Source organism: Grammomys surdaster, unplaced genomic scaffold, assembly GCF_004785775.1.
Source record: "Grammomys surdaster isolate TR1022 unplaced genomic scaffold, NIH_TR_1.0 168, whole genome shotgun sequence".
Taxonomy (NCBI): domain Eukaryota; kingdom Metazoa; phylum Chordata; class Mammalia; order Rodentia; family Muridae; genus Grammomys; species Grammomys surdaster.
The window spans coordinates 8,567,011-8,588,083 of NW_021604616.1; the positions used below are offsets into that span (position 1 = coordinate 8,567,011).

A 21,073-nucleotide genomic window follows, 5' to 3' on the forward strand; every position below is an offset into this window, starting at 1 on the left:
AGAAAGATTAAAAAAAAAAAATTAAAAAAAAAAAGCCTGTCTGAAAGATACAAAGACAGGCAAATACAAACGCAGGCAGATTTCTGAGTTCAATGTCAGCCTGGGACACAGTAAGTCAAGGCCCAGGCATGGTAGGGATGATAATTTCAAGACAGGGTCCCACCCAGATAGCTTATTGTCTGTGCTTAACAGAGGCAGACAGATCTCTGAATTCTTTTGCAATGTTAAAAGAGAATGTGTGCTTACAGTTTCCTAAGAATTAAGGGCTGGGGTCACAGGATGCTGATTCATAGAATAATAAAAAGAAAACCTGGAGTAAGAAACTGGATTGATTTGTAAAATAAAAGTCTGTGCTTATGATCTGCAAGAGATGAGCTATTCAGAAAATGTTTTAGAATAGCAAGAGAGAACTGCTTGAAAAACTGTCTTGAGCAGAATGTAAAGAGCTGTCTGGAGATCTCCAGAGAGAGAAGATCAGAGAACAGAACAGAAAGCAGAAGCAGAACAGAAAGAAAACAGGCTGGAAAGCTGTCTGGAGCAGAGGATAGTCCACTAGCTTGAAGCCACGATTTGACTTTGAGTTATTTGTTTTCATTACTCCCAGACACTTCTTCTCACAGAACCCCTTTCAAGCCTAGGTGTTCCTTGGCAACATACAGCAACAAAATAAAGGTGACATATGAAAAACTCATACTAAGAACATGCTAAATAGAGAAAAAAATGAGCAATTGTATTAAAATAGGAGCATGATGGGGCTTTATTTACACTGTTGCCATTCCTATTCAATAGAGTGTGCAAACTCTTAAGTTCAAGCAATAATATAACAAGGAAACATGTAAGAAACTAAGTCAAAGTCTCTTTGTTTGCCCATTATTTAGTTCTAAATATTAAAAAAGTAATAAGTAGATCAGAAAACTTACAGAAGCTATTAAACTTTCAGCAAAATAACAGGATACAAAATTAAAAAATGAACTGCTTTCACCATAACACAAAAACAAAACAAACAGCAGATTGTCTTTCATTAGAAACAAATGGGCATCTAAGAAATAATAGAGGGATGGAGTTGTCTTCAGTTGTGTTCCCACCAGTGAACCTGCTAGCATCTAATGGATAGTTCCAAACCAACAATGGATGGGGGAGGATGTTAGAGGTGGGAGGGAAATAAGAGAAGATGGGAAATAAGAGTAAAGAGAATGCATTATATACATATTCATAATCAGCAAAAAAAAAGTTTTAAAAAGGGATGATCTTATGCTAGACTACCTGCTTGTATAAAAAGTAAGCATCAAAAGATTACATTCAACTATCTGGAATACATCCAGAGCATATAATAAGAGGAAATCATGGTTTAACAAAAGGCAACATACCATGTAAACCATTGCTTTCAATGGAAATTAAAATTTCTATAATGTGTTTAAAAAAAAAAAAGAAGAACAGTTGATAGCTACTTACTTCTTACTCGGCCCTGTAGTCTAAACTGAACCCCTTGTGAAGCCCATGGGTTATAAAAATCAGTACTCCTTATGGAGTACAATACATCCCTGAATTCATAAGTTGGGGTTACTTTTATTTAACTTAATGTCTAAAGATAACACTTATAGCTGAAAAAATACAAAATAAAAGTAGGAACTTTTATTTCTCTAACCCCAACTTCCCTTAGTATGCTGAAGAAGTTGTTTAATATCACTAAAATTTTATTTCCTTCTTTTAAAAAATTAGAGATAATACCACTGACTTCATAGGACAACATACAAAATGTGTAGGCTTGTACCAACCACAGACCCCAAACTCTGGTGTTAAGTTCTATGATTCCTACAGATTTTAGTTTTCTTTTATACATTCACTTAATCTATACTTGATGTGTGAACCTTTCAGCCATATAGTCTTAATCTCACAAAAAATTTATAGGATAAAAATAAAATAAATTATAAAGCTTTTAGCAGGGCTTTGCATATAATGAAAACGAGGAATATTTACATGAGACCGCCTTGCTCTACAATATTACACAGAACTATTTCTCCTTCTACTTTCCCAGAAATTGTTCTCTTTTTTTCTTCCACTCCTTCCTCCCATCTCCATAATGGAGAAATCGAATTTGGTATCTCACAGAATTCCAAAGTCATGTGTTTGTACCCAATATACTGAATAATGCCTTATTGGTGGACTTAGTCAGTGCCCTCCTAAAATATATCCTCATCTTCCCAGCTACTGTGTAAAACATCAGCACTTCAGTATCCCTTCTTAACTGAAATACTACATATTGATGCAACTCATTCCAATGCCACTCAAACCAACTGTCCCTCTGGGATTGCCTGCATTAAGAATGTAATAAACAATAGCTCAGTTATTCTGATTCCTTTTGAAACTATGTTTATTCATCAAAACACAGCTATTCCTTTCTCTATATTTATGTATTTTTGGAATCTGGTAACCCTTTTCAACTAGAGTTCTATATCCATTGCCTAATAAAATGGCAGTCAGCCTCATTCTCTTTATCTCTTCTTTCTCATCTGGACATCTTCCCCACGTTTTTGTGCCACTGTTCGTCTTGACACCTGCATAGAACACTAATCACGCATGGCTCTCCCAAAACCTCACCATTGCCTTAAACATCATACATCTCATAGACCCACACACACACACAAAAGCCCACCACAGACATTGAGACATTGTCACTTGGCAGTCCTCCAAACAGCAGTTTATTTTTCTGCTCTTCCTTCTCTTCAGTCTGTTGAGGATGACACTGCCTTTCATTTTCCCTACGTTCTACCTTCTCACCTCCAGCATACTCTGCCATGTTAGATTGTCTCTATGAATTTGAGACTTTGGAACCTTTCCCACTGTGAATCTATATCTCCCAGGCTATCCTTGTCTTGTGACATCTCAGATATCTAACATTAGCTCTAAAACTGTGTTTTTCAGTGTGATGCTACTTTCTGTACTCAGTACAATATCAACATACTCTGAACACTTGGCTCTCTAATATCATATGCAAAACTCAAATTATTTCCCAAAGACACAAAGTACACTATTTCTGCACACAAAAGAAAACAAGTTACAACCATTTGGTGTAGATATTTGGGTGATATCATTCTGTTTAGGCTTCTTCTCTTCCTCCAAGGGAGAAAATGAAGACATCTAGATAATAAACAAGAGTTACATAACATTGCTCAGTAGAGAAGAAAATGGAAACCTTGAATTTTTTTCATAAAAGAAGTTAATTTCAGGAAGTGAATTCCAAAAGTACTTTTCAAAAATATTCAAGGTGACCAGGCAAGCCTCTCCTACCTCCACCAAGCAAATTTTGGTTACTTCCTGGTCCATGTTTCCCACCTAGAGTCTAATAGTATCCCTTCCTTCAGAGCAAAGATCAGCTGAAATGGCAAATGTGTTCTGTCTACTACTTTCCAGCATTTTCAGTATTGCAAGGGGAATACTATGTAACATCCCACTATCATATTGAACAGCACAACAGACAGCAATTCTCTTTGTCAATAAATGAAAAAGTGTTATTAAACCCTTCATTAAAGTTAGCCTAACACCTCAGTTGTCATTAAACCACATTTTTCTATTATTGAAAAAATTTTCTGTTAGAAAATATGCTTGAGGTTGAAACACACACAGAATTGGCTTTATTTATGCTACAGTGTATCATCAGTGCTGAAACCTATCTAGGATTTTTATAGCTCCAAATGGTGATAATTAATAATAATAATGAAAATAATAAAATTTATCTAAGTAGTAGCTAAGATTTTAAAGCAATTTCAAATATGTTGTTCAATCTTGACATAATAATGGAGTCTCAGCCAGGTTTGATCATATTATCTTGCAAAGGATAATATGGATCTAAAAGAATTTTAGGTTTTCCCAGAATCTTCATGAGAAGAAAGAGCAGAGCCGATATTAAAATCTAGCATCTTTCTGCCACCACTTAGAACAAGCTTCTCTTTCCATTTCTTTTGGTGTTGTATACTTGAACAATTTAATGGAGTTTATCTGTATTTTGTGTCAGAATATAGAAGATTCAGAAGTCAACACCAACATGGCACCTTCCTTTGGTGGCAGGCATGCTCCAACCTAGCCAGAGTAAGGGACTTTGTAAAGGAAAACTACGAACACATCGAAAAGAATCAGGATAGAAGTGGCTCAGCCTACAGGCCATGGAAGAAATAAAGATTCTGAAGTTTTTATCTGTCTGGCTTCTGTCTCTGAACATAGATTAGCTGCTGCGGGGGGCTGGAGGTAAAGTAAGAAGAAAACCACTGGGAATGAGAAAGTCACACAAAAGGTTTTACTCTATGGAGAAAAAAAACGGCAAAAAGCATGCACCTGCTGCAACAGAAACTAAATCAGATTCATGCTGGATAAGCACAAACACATCAGGAATTTGGCAACCAGCTATCTAAGCAAATGACACTACAATCTTTGCTTTCAGAATGGTTTTTTCACCTTAGCTTTTGTTCCCTCCCCACATACACACACCATTTTTCTCTATAGTCTGAAGTTTAAACAAGATTTTTCTTTAATTATGGGTGGATTTTTTTTTAAGCGATTAAGGTTGATTTATGTTGGGCACTACCTATACATGAAAAGTGACTGATTTTCTAGCTAAAGGAAACCAGGGTGTATGTTCTTAGCTTCGTGTATACAAGATGCAGAGTGGCTTTGAATAAATGGATGGATGGATGGATGGATGGATGGATGGATGGATGGATGGATGGAATGGATCAGAATGGAATAGTGACTAAATTTTGTTAAGTAAATAGGTGATTTTTCCCTATACAAAATGAGTAGCTCACAGTAGCTCCTTTGCCCCTAAATTCCAGCAGTAGCATACAGTACCTTCATTAAATATTTGGGCCCCAGCTGGAGGTTAGTCTCCTAGATTTTCACATTTTTCCCAGAATTTCTTTTAACTTTACAAAGCAAATCTATGTAATTATATTTGTCCCTAATGCTTACACATTTTAGATCAAGTAGCTGACAGAAATTATGTTTAAATCAAATTGAATGAAATATTAATAACTCAGTTTATTGGTTACAATCACAAGATCATAACACATAGGAATGGATTTTCCTCAAATGTTAAGCCTGTTTGTTATAACAGTGAAATTATGTACCTACTCTAGGTGAAGTTAACGGTGTTCAACCTTTTTTCTCAAATGGAAGTAACACATTTGTTCACTAAGCATAACCTGCCTATGTACTAAGTGTTGAATCCTGTGTTGATGCACCTTTAAATAGTTCATTTGAGTCATCCCCTAGTAAGTATTTACTTTTCTGCTCTTCAACCTTGCTTAAAGTTACATATTTAAAACATGAGAACATCCTGAACCAAACTGTCAGCATGCTAGCAAGGGTTGCTACTCTTGATTTTTGCTACTATTTCAGGATTAGTTCACTAGTTGCTACATAATTGGCCCAGTTTTAAGAGACTGTCCTATTTTTTTTCTTTTTTAGGAATTTGTTGCTTTATCACTTTACCATTTCCCAAGACAGCTTTTTAATGTCACTTTCAGTTTGCCATTGTCTGGACCAGAAGTTAAGTTTAGCATCAGTTGCTGTTTCCATAGCATTTTTACAGTTAAAAGATGTCTTCTGGAACCGAAATAGGATGCAATGCCCATCTGCCATTGTTAACTTCAACCTAATGAACCCTCACACACACACTTTCATGACACACATAGCAGTCCCTTCAGTGTTGTGAAGGTGAAAGTGCCTGGTCTTCACTGCACATGACAACAACTCCTTAATTGAAATAAACAAACAAATTCCAATAAGATGAGAAAGGAAGTCTATGAAAATCAGACAAACAATTAACTTTTTTAAGGGATTACTATCAGAGTGTCTCCTTACTTCTCTGGCTGATTGCCCTTGAGAATATTAATCTATATTTAATCATTTTTGTTTTACTTAATCTTTTAGTTCACTTTAAAGAAGACTAAATCATTATATCTGGCACTAAATCAAGTCAGTATGCTCTGTGACTATTTTTTTTAAGTGTAGGTGACTGTTTTAGTACTTTGCATTTGTTTTGAGTATTGACCTCATTGTTGGAAAAAATAGAAGCATGATGTGGCTTTGAAGCAAAGCCATAAATAGCTGTTCACTTATATGTCTCCTTTTCTCAGAAAAAGCTATACAACACCAGCAAATATGTAAGAGTAACGGACAAATTTCAGGGTAATTTGGTAGATTACAGCCATATCTGAGCAGTCTGCTTTCTACTACTTTTGGAACTTTACTACTGTATGTGATAATCAGTCATCATGACAACTTTGAATCACCACTGTCATATATTTGTTTTCCAATGACTCAGCTAGGTTCCAGATAAGTGACCATTTGGAATGTAAAGAAGAACTTCATAAGCCTGTTACAACCTAAAAATGTATTAGTAGTAAGCTAACTGACAATATACAAGTCAACTCAGAATCTGACATCTTATATTTCATATGACAAAATTTCATTCATAAATATTGTCCATCCATGGAAGAATTCTCTCTCTCTCTCTCTCTCTCTCTCTCTCTCTCTCTCTCTCTCTCTCCCTCTCTCTCATCACATATGTGTATATGTGTCTCTGTGTGTATGTATATCTGTGTACAAATTTGTATGTACACTGTACAGACATAAATAAAAGTCAGAATTCACAGCCTTTTGTGTCAGTCCTAATCTTCCATCTTGTTTGAAATGGGGATTTTGTAATTATACCACTGTGTACAACAAGCTTCCAAGGATTCACTTATATCATATTCCTACAAAATAAGAGCCTAGGAGGCACAGGCTATGTGTCTAGCCTTTACATTGAGCCTGGAATTCAAAGTCAAGTTTACAATGCTTTTGTGGCTAGTGCTTTTACACACTGAGATATCTCCACAGGTTTTATCTATGAATTTCTCCTTCTCAGATATTATTAGCTCTTATGATCTGAGGTCTAGACTGCTTTTCTCTGTCATACCAAGCTTTCCTTCTACAGGAAGCTATCTCTTCCATAGATCATTATCCTCCAACTCTTGACAAAGGCAGGTGAACAAATTGAATTTCTCTACTGAGTCTTAAGTACAGCACTATCATTGAGGAAGCAAATGAAGCAAGTAATATCTGGGGTACTGGAAGGACTGTGGCAGTCTAATGGTGCTTATAATTTCCTTGTGTTTACTTCTATTTTCAGAAATTATGTCAGATGACCTGAACAAAAGGAGACAAATTTATGTGAATCTTCCAAAGTACAGCCTGATCAATGAAATCCACCAATCATTTGAGCCTGTTCTGGTCCATTTTAAAAGAACCCACAGACCAAAGCCAAAAAGTCATTTTGACGTTTTAGAATTTTGAGTTCATTAGATTTATTATAAAATGGTAATACTGCAAATATTGTGCTTTGCAGGCTTCTTGATGACTCCATGTCTCATAAGTTTTTGGAAGTGGTTCAATTCTGTATAAGTCCAAACTAACCTGTGCTATATTGTAGTAGAAAAATCACTACTTTATGCTTGCCTCTAATATACACTTATGGGACCAGTATTCTGGAGAACACCAAAACTTTTCTTCCTTATTCAACAGAGGAGAAAATTCTTCACAGATAAATCCCACTTAAATTTTTTAGTAAAAACTGTGTAACTTTTATTTGAACTCTGGTTCATTTTGGGTCTCTCTACACTAGTTTAGCTGCTTCTGTTACCAAATTAACTTTCTTTAGAGTAGGCATTTTTAAAAACATTACACATTCTCCTTTTACCTCTTTACTTAGAGAATTGAATATGATCCCTTTTCCTTCAATTATGAGTTATTGATTTTTCTCAATTTCTGGAATTTCCCTGTAGAATTATCAATACTCTGCCTTTTCTTCGCATAAAACATTACATTTTTAAAATAGCTACTCAATTCAAGAGATATGGTCTGAATTCAGCTCAGACATGCAGAATTCTTGAACTCGGGTGATTTGGGATTGTCAAGACGAGGGAAAGAAGAGAACGAGCACCTTAGTCACAAAGCATGAAAGAGGCAAGGAATAGAGAAGATGGTATGTGATGTGTACAGCTAACAGAGCAATATTACCAAGGTATCATATAAAGAGGGTATTGAAGACTTCTACAGGTGTCAGGTAAGATAAGCCATGATACTATGTGTAGAAAGAGAAGATCCAGTCTCAGATGAATAGGGAGGCCATGACATTGTGAGAGACTGCTTTTCTTCTATTTCAAGACAAAGATCAGAGTGCCCATATCCTGAAAATGAAGATAACTGTGTATCTGTGTCACTGCCCATCAGTATTTGTAGATTTGAAATCTACAAATTTCAGGATCCCAGAGGCAACCTGAGTCCAAGGAGCTCTTCAACCCAAGAGCTCAGGATCACAGAATTACAGAGACAGCTGGACTCTGAGGAGTTCTGACACAAGCAAGATAACTGGAAAGAGAATCTCCAGTCAGAAACAGTGAGTGGAGGTAGCACTAGTGATAACCAGATGGCAAAAGGCAAGCACAAGAAAATAAGCAACAGAAACCAAGGTTACCTGGAATCATCAGAACCTAGTTCTACCAACATAGCAAGTCCAGGTCACCTCATCACACCAGAAAAGCAAGATTCAGATTTAAAATCACTTCTCATGATGATGATAGGGGACATTAAGAAGGACATAAAAAACTCCCTTAAAAAAATACAGGGGGACACATGTAAACAGGTAGAAGCACTTAAAGAGGAAACAAAAAAATTCCTTAAGGAATTGCAAGAAAACACAACCAAACAGGTGAAGGAACTGAACAACACCATCCAGGATCTACAAATGGAAGTAGAAACAATAAAGAAATCACAAAGGGAGACTATCCTGGAGATAGAAAACACAGGAAAGAGATCAGGAGTCATAGACGCAGCATCACCAATAAAATACAAGAGATAGAAGAGAAAATCGCATCTGCACAGGATACAATGGAAAACATTGACACAACTGTCAAAGAAAATGCAAAATGCAAAAAGCTCCTAACCCAAAACATCCAAGAAATTCAGCACACAATGAGAAGGACAAACCTAAGGATAATAGGTATAAGAGAGAAGATTCCCAACTTAAAGAGTCAGTAAATATCTTCAACAAAATTATAGAAGAAAACTTACCCAAGAAGATGCCCATGGACATAAAAGAAACTTAACAAAACACCAAATGGAATAGATCAGAAAAGAAGTTCCTCCAGTTACATAATAATCAAAACATCAAATGCACAAAACAAAGAAAAAATAGTAGAAGCAGTAAGAGAAAAAAGTCAAGTTACATATAAAGGCAGATCTATAAGAATTACACCAGACTTCTCACCAGAGACTATAAAAGCCAGGAGATCCTGGACAAATATGATACAGATCCTAAGAGAACACAAATGCCAGCCCAGACTACTATGCCTTGCAAAACTCTCAATTACCATAGATGGAGAAACCAAGATATTCCATGACAAAACCAAGTTTACAAAATATCTTCCCACAAATCTAGCCCTACAAAGGATAATAGATGGAAAACTCCAACACACAGAGGGACACTACAACCTAGAAAAAGCATGAAAGTACTCTTCCAACAACCCCAAAAGAAGATAGCTACACAAATATAATCCCACCTTAATAACAAAAATGACAGGAAGCAACAATCATTTTTTCTTAATATCTCTTAACATCAATGGACTCAGTTCCCCAAATAAAGAACATAGACTCACAGACTGGATACTTAAACAGGACCCAGAATTTTGCTGCATAAAGGAAATACACCTCAGTGACAAAGACAGACACTACCTCAGAGTAAACGACTGAAAAACAATTTTCTAAGCAAATGGTCCCAGAAACAAGCTGGAGTAGTCATTCTAATATCAAATAAAATCAATTTTCAACCAAAAGTTATCAAGAACAATAAGGACACTTCATACTCATCAAAGGAAAAATCCACCAAGATGAACTCACAATTCTGAACATCTATGCTCCAAACACAAGGGGACCCACATACATAAAAGAAATTTTACTAAAGCTCAACACACACATTGCACCTCACACAATAATAGTGGGGGACTTCAAGACCTCACTCCAACCAATGGAATGATCATGGAAACAGAAACTAAACAGAGACAGTGAAACTAACAGAAGTTATAAACCAAATGGATTTAACAGATATCTATAGAACATTTCAACCTAAAACAAAAGAATGTACCTTGTTCTCAGCACCTCATGGTACCTTCTCAAAAATTAACCATATAATTGATCACAAAACAGGCCTCAGCAGATACAAAAGATGGAAATAATCCCTTGCACCCTATCAGATCATCACAGATGAACGCTGGTCTTCAATAGTAACAAAAACAATGAAAAGTCCACAAACAACTGGAAATTGAACAATGCTCTACTCAATGATAACTTGGTCAGGCAAGAAATAAAGAAAGAAATTAAAGACTTTTTATAATGTAATAAAAATGAGGACACATCATACCAAAACTTGTGGAACACAATGAAAGCAGTGCTAAGAGGAAAACTCATAGTTCTAAGTGCCTACAAAAACAAACTGGAGAGAGCATACACTAGCAGCATGACAGCACACCTGAAATCTCTAGAACAAAAAGAAGTAAATGCAACCAAGAGGAGTAGATGGCAGCAAATAATGAAAATCAGGGCTGAAATCAACCAAGTGGAAACAAGAACTACACAAAGTATCAACAAAACCAGGAGCTGGTTCTTTGAGAAAATCAACAAGATAGATAAATCCTTAGCCAGACTAACCAGAGGGCGCAGAAACAGTATCCAAATTAATAAAATCAAAACTGAAAAGGGAGACATAACAACAGAAACAGAGAAAATTCAAAAAATCATCAGATTCTATTACAAAAGCCTGTACTCACCAAACTGGAAAATCTGGATGAAATGGACAATTTTCTAGACAGATATCAGGTACCAAAATTGAATCGGGATCAGATAAACCATGTAAACACTCCCATAAGCCCTAAAGAAATAGCAGCAGTCATTAAAAGTCTCTCCACAAACAAAGCCCAGGACCAGATGGTTTTAGTGCAGAATTCTATCAGACAGTCAAGAAAGACCTAATACCAATTCTCTTCAAACTCTTCCACAAAATAGAAACAGAAGGAACACTACCCAATTCATTCTATGAAACCACAATTACACTCATACCTAAACCACACAAAGAAACAACCGAGAAAGAGAATTTGAGACCAATCTCCCTTATAAGTATCGATGCAAAAATACTCAGTAAAATTCTTGCAAACCAAATCCAAGCACACATCAAAAGATTCATCCATCATGATCAAATAGGGTTTATCCCAGGAATGCAGGGATGTTTCAATATATGGAAATTCATCAATGTAATCCAGTATATAAATAAACTAAAAACAAAAAAAAAACAAACAAAAAACACATGATCATCTCAATAGATGCTGAGAAACCATTTGACAAAATTCACAAAATTCAATGTCCCTTCAAGGTAAAAGTCCTTGAAAGATCAGGAATTCAAGGCCCATACCTAAATATAGTAAAAGCAATTTACAGAGAGCCAGTAACCAACATCAAACTAAATGGAGGGAAACTTGAAGCAATCCCACTAAAATGAGTGACTAGACAAGGCTGCCCACTCTCTCTGTATTTATTCAATATAGTACTGGAAGTCCTAGCCAAAGCAATTAGACAACAAAAGACAATCAAAGGGGTGCAAATTGGAAAGGAAAAGTCAAAATATCACTATTTGCAGTTGATAAGATAGCATACTTAAGTGACACCAAAGTGTCCACCAGAGAACTCCTAAACCTAATAAAAAAAACTTCAACAAAGCAGCTGAATATAAAATTAATTCAAACAAATCAGTAGCCTTCCTCTACTCAAAGAATAAACAGGTTGAGAAAGAAATTAGGAAAATGTCATCCCTCACAATAGTCAGAAATAAAATACCTTGGTGTGAATCTAACCAAACACATGAAAGCTCTGTATGACAAGAACATCGAGTCTCTGAAGAAAGAAATCAAAGAAGATCTCAGAAGATGGAAAGATTTCCCCAATGCTAATGGATGGGCAGGATTTATATAATAAAAATGGCCATCTTGCCAAAAGCAATCTACAGATTCAATGAAATCCTCATCAAAATTCCAACTCAATTCTTCATAGAGATAGAAAGAGCAATTTCCAAATTCATTTGGAATAAAACAAAACAAAACAGGATATGGAAAATTATTCTCAATAACAAAAGACTTCTAGGGAAATCACCATCCCTGACCTAAAGCTGTACTACAGAGCAATAGTGGTAAAAAGTGCACTGTACTGGTACAAACACAGGCAGGAAGATCAGTGGAATAGAATTGAAAACCCAGAAATGACCCCACATACCTATGGTCACTTGATCTTTTACAAAGGAGCTAAAAGGGTCTAATGGAAAAATGACAACATTTTCAAAAAATAGTGCTGGTTCAACTGGAGGTCAGCATGTAGAAGAATGCAAATTGATCCATTCTTATCTCCTTGTACAAAGCTCAAGTCCAAGTGGATCAAGGACCTTCACATAAAACCAAATACACTGAAACTAACAGAAGAGAAGGTGAGGAAGAACCTCGAATACCTGGGCACAGGGGGAAAGTTCCTGAACAGAACACCAATGGCTTATACTCTAAGATCAAGAATTGACAAATGGGACCTCATGACATTGCATAGATTCTGTAAGGTAAAGGACACTGTCAATAGGACAAAACTGCAACCAAAAGATTGGGAAAAGATCTTTACCAATCCTACATCCAATAGAGGGCAAATATCGAATATATTCAAAGAACTCAAGAAATTAGACTCCAGACAACCAAATAATCTTATTAATAAATGGGATACAGAACTAGACAAAGAATTCTCAACTGAGGAAACTCGAATGGCTGAGAAGTGCCTAAAGAAGTGTCTGGCATCCTTAGTCATCAGGAAAATGCAAATCAAAACAACCCTGAGATTCCACCTCACACTAGTTAGAATGACTAAGAACAAAAATTCAGGTGATGGCAGATGCTGGTGAGGATGTGGAGAAAGAGGAACATTCTTTCCTTGTTGGTGGGATTGCAAGCTGATACATCCACTCTGGAAATCAGTGTGGCAGTTCCTCAGAAAAATGGACATAGCATTACCTGAGAACACAGCTATACCACTCCTGGGTATATACCCAAAAGATTCTCCCACATATAACAGGGACGCATGCTCCACTATGTTCATAGCAGCCTTATTTGTAATAGCCAGAAGCTGGAAAGAAAACAGATGTCCTTCAACAAAGGAATGGATACAGAAAATGTGGTACATTTACATAATGGAATAGTACTCAGCCATTTAAAACACTGACTTCATGAAATTCTTAGGCAAATAGATGGAACTAGAAAATATCATCTTGAATGAGGCATCCAAATCACAAAAGAACACATATGGTATGCACTCATTGATAAGTGGATATTAGCCCAAAATCTCACAATAGCCAACTCATAACTCACAGACAAACCACATGAAGTCTAAGAAAAAGAAAGACCAAAGTGTGGGTGCTTCGGTCCTTCTTAGAAGGAGTAAAAGAATACTCACAGGAGCAAATATGAGACAATGTGTGGGGCAGAAACTGGAGTAGAGACCATTCAGAGACTACCCCACTGGACATCCTTTCCAGATGCAATCACCATATTCAAACACTGTTGTGGATGTCTGGAAGTACATGCTGACAGGAGCCTGAAATACTTGTCTCCTGAGAGGCACTGCCAGATCCTGACATATACAGAGGTGGATGCTCACAGCTAACCATCAAACTGATCAAAGGGTTCCCAGTGAAGGAGTTAGAGAGAATACTGAAGGAGTTGAAGGGGCTTGTGGCCCCATGAGGAGAGTGACAATACCAACCAATAAGAGCTCCCTGGGTCTAAACAGCTAGCCTGGGAACACACACGAAGGGACCCATTTCTCTAGCTCTATTTGTAGAGGAGGGTGGACTTGTCAGGCATCAGTGGGAGAGGAGGGCCTTGGTCTCTTGAAGGATGGATGCCCCAGAGAGTGGCAGTCCATTGCATGAGGAGGTGGGAGTGGATGGTTGGGTGAGGGCACATTCTCATAGAAATTAGAAGAAGGAGGATGGGTTTCTTAGGGCAGTGGAATGGGAAAAGGGGGATAACATCTGAAATTTAGATAAAGTACCCAATAATTTAAAAAAGAAGGAGGAGGAGGAGGAGGAGGAGGAGGAGGAGGAGGAGGAGGAAAGTAAAACAAACAAACAAAATATGAAACTGGCTATTGCAGTCAAGTATTTGACATATTTTAGCAGCAATTTTGCATTACCCATATTACAGGGATTCCTTATAATTGTCAAGGACAAGAGACTGTGGAACGGGCCCATGGAACTTTAAAATAATATCTTCATAAAATAAAAAGGGGGGAGATATATTCCTGTATACCACAAATTTATTTAAATCATGTTCTTTTTATTGTTTGTTTTAATTTTTTTTGAAAAAAATTGGATGTCAAGGAACTTTCTGCTGAGTGTCTATGGTGCTCTAGAACTAGGCATATTTACCCATAGGTGAAAAGGAAGGATCCACTCACTGGCTGGCATAAGGTATGATCCCAATCAGGTATTAAATATGCAGAAGAGGGCATGTTTGTGTTTTTTCTGCAGGATGCTGAAGGAGTATGGTGGCCACCAGAGCAAAGGGTGACACAGGCTGATGTCAAGACAAAGAATGATACTGACCTGTGAGCTTGCTGACTGCCCTGACAATGGTGACTGGAAAGTTGTATTGGACATATGTTCCCGACCCATCATTGCTTACCTATAGCCCTGATGGGACAAGCTGCCTTGCCTCAAGTTCTTAGACCTTGTGAAACAGAGAATCAAAAAGAGAAGTTATAATGACTCTTGTATTGTTATTAAAGGTGACCAGTTATTTAGACTCAATCATGGACTGGTCTAGAAATCAATCCAATATTGGAAATAACAGTCTTCATTTGGATGTCTGGTTCTGGACATTTTCAGAGACATATTTGGAAATTAGCTGCAGTTCTCTATGATGTTATGTTAGCAAAAGATAAAGTTGGGGCAGAGTCTGGATTTCAAACAGGTGTTAGCACATGTGTTAATACTCTTAATTGTCAAGTTAAAAATACTTTTGTTTCTTCTACAGTATTTAATGTAAGTTGCATTGATTGTACACCTTCTAAATGTGCTTGTGTTTTCAAATCTGGCATGTCAGTTGTGGAGGAATATCAACCAGCTTTGTTGTAGTGCTCTGAGTATCACAAATCTTGGTATTCAAAATATAGCTTGGAAGTACTGGAAGAAATAAGTACATTATTCCTGCTATAACAGGTTGAATTACATTAATTGCTAGTACCACTGCTTCTGCAATTGCTGTGACACAAGAAGTTAAGACAGCTACTCTTGTTAATCATTTAGCAAAAAATGTTACTGATGTGTTGAATATACAAAAGGATTTAGATAGGCATTTGGAAGAACAGATTGATGTTCTTTATCTTATTCAAAATATTGAAGGAAGTTCAGAATTTAAGGGTAGGGAGCCATCTCAAGTGTCATGCCATATACCATTGGATTCATGTGAGTTCTAAAATTTACAGTGGTAGTCATTATAATTAGGAAGAAGTTTAAAGACACTTGCAGTGTACTTAGCATAATTTTAACACCTCTCTGGATGTTTTAAGGATACATAGGGAGCTTATGAATTTCAAGAATGCTTTCTGCTGAGCGTTAATTCAGTAGATACTGCTGATAAAATTATCCATGGCCTTATGTCAATATTTCTATTTTGGTCAAGCTTCAAGAATGGCATATATAGCTTGATCTTGCTAGCCATTTTTTGTCCTGGGAGTACTTTTATTTCTGCCCATCATATTAAAGCTTTTCTTTAACAACATCACATGTTGGCAGCCAATGTACATGACTTGAACCTGAAAATAGACCCCCAGACAAAGTTATTAAATTAACAAGCTGACAAGCCAAGGATGGGTTAGCTTCTGCACAGAGCCTTACCAACCTAAGACAGAAATGCATGCTTTGGATAATGCATATTCCATGATGAGTAAGGAAGGCATTCTTGTCAGAATTATGTAAGACATGCTCAGTCTTGTTTATGAAATAAAAAGGGGGGAGAGACAGAGAGCCTTTGTGGCTGTTTGGCAAAAATCTGACATGACCCAAGAACGAGGAATTGGGCTGCTTAGCAGGAATATGACATTGACCAAGGACAAGGAAGTAGGCTTCAGGCAGGAATATGACATTAGGCTAAAACAAAGAAGTAATTTCAGGTAGAAATCTAAATCTTAGGCTAGAAAAAAGAAGTAATCTCAGGCAGGAATCTAAATATTAGGCTAAAATAAAGAAGTAATTTCAGACAGGATTTAAAATTTTAGGCTAGAACAAGGACCTAGGCTTCAGACATGAAAAATGACTTTGGGCTAGGCTCAGATACTTTGGTCATCCTGATAAGCCCTTAGAAACAGTGATCATGGGAGTATTCATGTAATTTGGTTTAATGCCTTGCTTGTTCTTTGACTATTTGTATTTATTTTCTTACTTGTTCCTTGACTATTGCATCTATTGTATTGCTAGATCCTCAACCTAGAATTGACCTTAATGGATGCATGTAATTAAAATGGTATAAAAGCAAAAATGAGGAGGGGGGATAGGATAGGGGGTTCTAGGGAAGTGAAATGGGAAAAGGGGATGACACTTGTATTGTAAATAAATAAAATAACCCAGTGAAAAAATAAAATTTAAAAAATAAGATCCAAAGGACTTCCAGAAGCAATTCTGTCTGTGCGTCCATATAATACTTAGTCTTTATATTTACTAGGAAAAATTATCAGCTGAAACGCTCAACCTATAATTATAAGAAAGTATGACCAATAAAAAAGGAGAAAACTATTAAAATATCCATTTGCATGCTAATACTCTCAGACATTTGTCTGAAAAATCTGTTAGAGCTCCTAGTTCTCTCATTGATTGCAGAAGTCAATTACATCACTCAAGAAATAGTTTAAACTAACCAGATGCATCCAAAGACACAGACTCACACACAAATTCACAGAACTAAAAAGACACCAACTGCTTTAACAATTAGCTCTGTAAATACTGTGAAATATGGTTAACTTTGTGATAGATGGGAACCATCTTACCCAAGTGCCTTTTATAATTTCTGTGTCTTACAGTCAGAAAATAGTTGTGAAAGAGGATACAGAAATACCACTGTCTGCATTTTTTCCTAAAGTCAAGGAAGTAAGAGTAGTATTTATCTTCTACTAAGCAGCAACTGAACTGTAGAGTCTACCAGCTGATGGATATTTAAGTTTTCCACTCTGAAAAAGATGAAAAATCATATCAGACAGGAAGCATATCCTTCAGATTTGTGACAGGCATCGAACAGGAACACTAGTCAGCCTTTATTTTCAGTGTCACTAAGCGTGCTCAGTGACAGAGGGTACAACTCTTCCTTCTTATTGAAGTGACACGTATTGTATTATGCCTTCATCTACACATCACCGAGCAGAAAAGTTCCCAAGCAATAAAACTGTCTGCTCTTGGTTAAGCATGAGGCTGTTTGAAGGAGATAAACTATCAGTACTGGGGAGAGAGAAAGGTGGTGACGGCCATTATGACCATGATTCTGATGAATAACGACAGACTAAGGATTTCTTGAGGAAGAAGAAAGGAAACGTTGTCTCAATTTCTCCTCATTTTTAAAAGCTTTATTTAGTAGTCGTGTGGTTTCATTCTCAGCTTAATAATATGGCTTGGGAGCACATAGGGATGAGAAGAAACTGCTAGAGAAGAAAGAGTTTTAAAAGAAAAAACTGCAAGCACTTGTCAAAGGAGCCCACCCAAAGCTCACTATGAGTTCCATTTTCCCTTTGCCTTCTTCCCGGCATCAGCCAAATAAACAAAAGCATTGAAAGTGCAACACTACAAAACTCCTCAGAATAAATTATATAAAAAAAAAAGTGTCAAAAGATGGTAAGTAAACTTTGGGATTCAAGATTTACCTGCTCTGATCCCAGTTGGCAGCAAAAAGGACTAGAATCTTCCTCCCATAATGGTCCAGATTTGCCAGGCCCCCAGGAAAGCCATCCTTCAGTGCCTGCTTGATTCCAGGGTCAGTGGCCTTGAAGCTTTTGAACATATCCAGGTTCTGCTGCCGGTACTCAAAGTATTGAGCCAAGAGGCGGAAAGCCTCAAAGTGATGAAATTTCCTGGCCCGCAAGAAGCGTAAGATGAAAGCATCATCTGTGCGCAGAAAGCCAATGTCCGGCCTAGTGATGACCATGTCTCTTACTTCTTGGATGTCCTGGTGCAGAGTGTCTGGGTTCTCATTGAGTTCCAGGCGAGCTTTCTCCAAGGTCTCAGGAGAGAGACCAGCTTGCAAATGAGTCATTGTCCCCTTGTAACCAAGCTGTCCACTTTGACTCTCTTTGTGTGTCCAACAATATACCTGGCACTTGTCACCTCCACACCACACTCTGGCCTCCGGTTCTCCTCACTGCTGTCTGCTTCCTTTCCTGTACAGGAAATGGTTCCTCTTGTGTTTTAAGTCAAGTACCCTGTTGCTACTGCTTTTCCCCACAGCTTTTCTGGAGAGTGTCTAAACTTCTTGCCCCAGCACCCCTTAAAAAACAATGCCTCTCATTACAAGTGAGCCTCTGGACAGGCCTTGCAAGCCTGCCTCCTGTCCTTTACCACTCTGAATTTAAAAAAAAAAGAAAGAAAGAAAGAAAGAAAGAAAGAAAAAAGAAAAGGAAAGAAATCCTAATTCCAACTAGCATGGGTGCTTAGAGTCTTGGTTCTGTCTTCTCTTGTCTTGCAAGATGTAAAGAAAACAACCCCCATGGACATCTCAGCCCCAGCACTGTGAGTCTGCTTCGGTCCCTGCTGAAGGATGTGCCTGCCACAGATAAAGATGAGAATTCTGATTAATAATAAGGTGGTTCTTCAGCTCTGAGATCCAAAGCAGGGAGGGAGTGTATTTGGCAGAAAGCGAGAGAAAGAGGAAGGGAAAGAAGCTCATTTCTCTCTGCTTATTCAAAGATGCTATTTTTTATAGGATGTCGTTGTGTGATTTCTACTTTAGGTTATTAATATCTAATTAGGGGAGACTGCAGATAGTGCACCTCTCCCACACAGCGTGACCTCATAAGGCTCCAGCTGGGTTTGGGGTACCGTTGACTGGGGCGTGGGCTCACACTCATCCCCGCCCCCAACTTCTGCCTAGTCTCTCCCTTTATTTCAGGGGACTTGGCAACGAAGTGGAGGATAATGCTAAGGACAGGAAGAAACCTCTTTGGGAGCAAAGATGTCAAAACCAGGGTGGGTGTAGGGAGTTGTAGAGCACGAAATAAAAATGTCTCTATCTTTCCTATAGCCCCCCAAAGCCAGAAAGAAAGAGCAGTCAGTTCCTACCAGCAAATCGGGAGACAGAGACGCTAAGCAATGCGGCACTCCCCGGCATCCATCAGCCCTGGCTTCCGCGGAGGTGGTGGCGGGGGTGGGGGCGACAGCAGCGTCAACTTCTCTCAGAGGGATGGAGCAAGCGAAGAGAGATGGTGGCTGAGACTCTCCTGAGGATTCATCGGGGAGCAGCCTCAGCCACCTCATCCAAGGACAGCCCGCCTCTGTCAGCAAAAGGGTGGGGACTGGCAGAGCTAGAACCTCTGCTGCCCCAGGTCCTCGCCCGGCCCAGCCATTTTCGCCTTCGAGAGGGGAAGAAGGGAGGGGATGGAAACCCCTGGACGAACCAGGCCACGAGGGCTGCAGCCGCCTTTACCTTTGTGCGCCCAAGAGGTGGTACGCGTGGCCCGCACAGGCTGTTCCAGTGCACCCAGAGCCGCTGGGTCCCGCGCGCCCCTGCAGCTGCCGCAGCTACTCCTGAGCCGGCTGCTGCTAAAAGAGGATCCGGCTCAGCCCAACTCTTGATTATCCCAGAAGAGAGCTCCTAGCGACGACGTAAGCGTTGTAAGCGCTCGCGCACGCACTCCGCTTCTCTCTCTGCCTCTTAGGGGTATGACTGCAATTTGGGAGGTATTCAAATATCCCGAGCCCCAAGTTCAGCCAGCTCTATGTCCCCAGGTCCCAGCCAGGACCGGCTCCAATTGGTCTGGAGGGACAGCTGTGGCCTCATAGCATCCCCACGCCCCTCGCCCACCCTTTGTGTGCATGACCCGGGAGTGTGGGATAGAGTAGCCCTTGCTTTTGCTCCTTAATTGAGGATGAATAAACCTTTTCTGGTTCCTGTAGATAATTTTGATGGACAAGGGGGGTATGAAAACGTGTATTTTCTGCTTTCTTTGTACGCAGAGATTATTTAATTTTAAGAAAGCCCACAGAGGTTCCAAGGTAACTCTCCTGGGGAAACTTACATGGATTTGTTTTCAGCTGTAAACTCTCCCTGCTATCGTCCTCCATTGAAGACGATAAAAATGACCACCAGGGCAAAAATCATCAATACCAACAAGAGTAACAAAATTATCATAGGACAGGGGGTTGGGCAGGGGAAGAGGGAACTTGTCTCAGCATAAAGTGTATTTCCAGTTGCTTCTTGAGACATGTATCTTTATACTGGAATCATTATAAATTAAAAGAACCCTTGAAAAATATGTTTTCAATTTTCAAAGCACAATGAGCATTACTCAAACCATAAGAACTGGTCCTGAGTTTAGGTTATCCCAGTGCCGCAACTCTTTACTGAACTCCAATGTAGGTCAGTGGTCTACACAAGTTGCCATACTTTAAAGACTTTCAAGTTATACTTCACTATTTTTGTTTTCTTGAGTATGGTATTGACAAAAAGAAAAGAGTGTGAAATGACATACTACATCATTTGTCAGATAAATTATTGTGAAATAATTTAGGAACCAGAAAAGGGGAGTAAGTCATATACATATTGGTTAAAGTTTAAACACAAGAGATGAAAAATTAGTCATATAAATAGATATGTGTGAGGTTATACATATATCTGGTGTGTGTATGTGTCTGTGGTATATAATTTACATATACACTGTACATCCCTTGGGAACTGTGGAGAACTGATTCCCAGGTCTTATGAAT

General features: G+C 38.2%; 1 protein-coding gene across 2 annotated transcripts in view; it reads right to left on the minus strand.

Annotated features, from left to right (window-relative positions):
• Positions 1–20,014, minus strand: part of Clvs2 (clavesin 2) — a 100,438-nt gene extending 80,424 nt beyond the window's left edge. The window contains exons 1-2 of one of the 2 annotated variants that reach the window (XM_028766486.1): positions 19,430–20,014; positions 18,019–18,531 (exon numbers count right to left, since the gene is read on the minus strand). In XM_028766486.1, coding sequence (XP_028622319.1) covers positions 18,019–18,407 — 389 coding nt within the window. In that variant the 5' untranslated portion in view covers positions 18,408–18,531; positions 19,430–20,014. The remainder of the gene's footprint in view (positions 1–18,018; positions 18,532–19,429) is intronic. The other variant, XM_028766487.1, reaches the window with a different exon arrangement.
• Between the last annotated feature and the right edge of the window lie 1,059 nt (positions 20,015–21,073).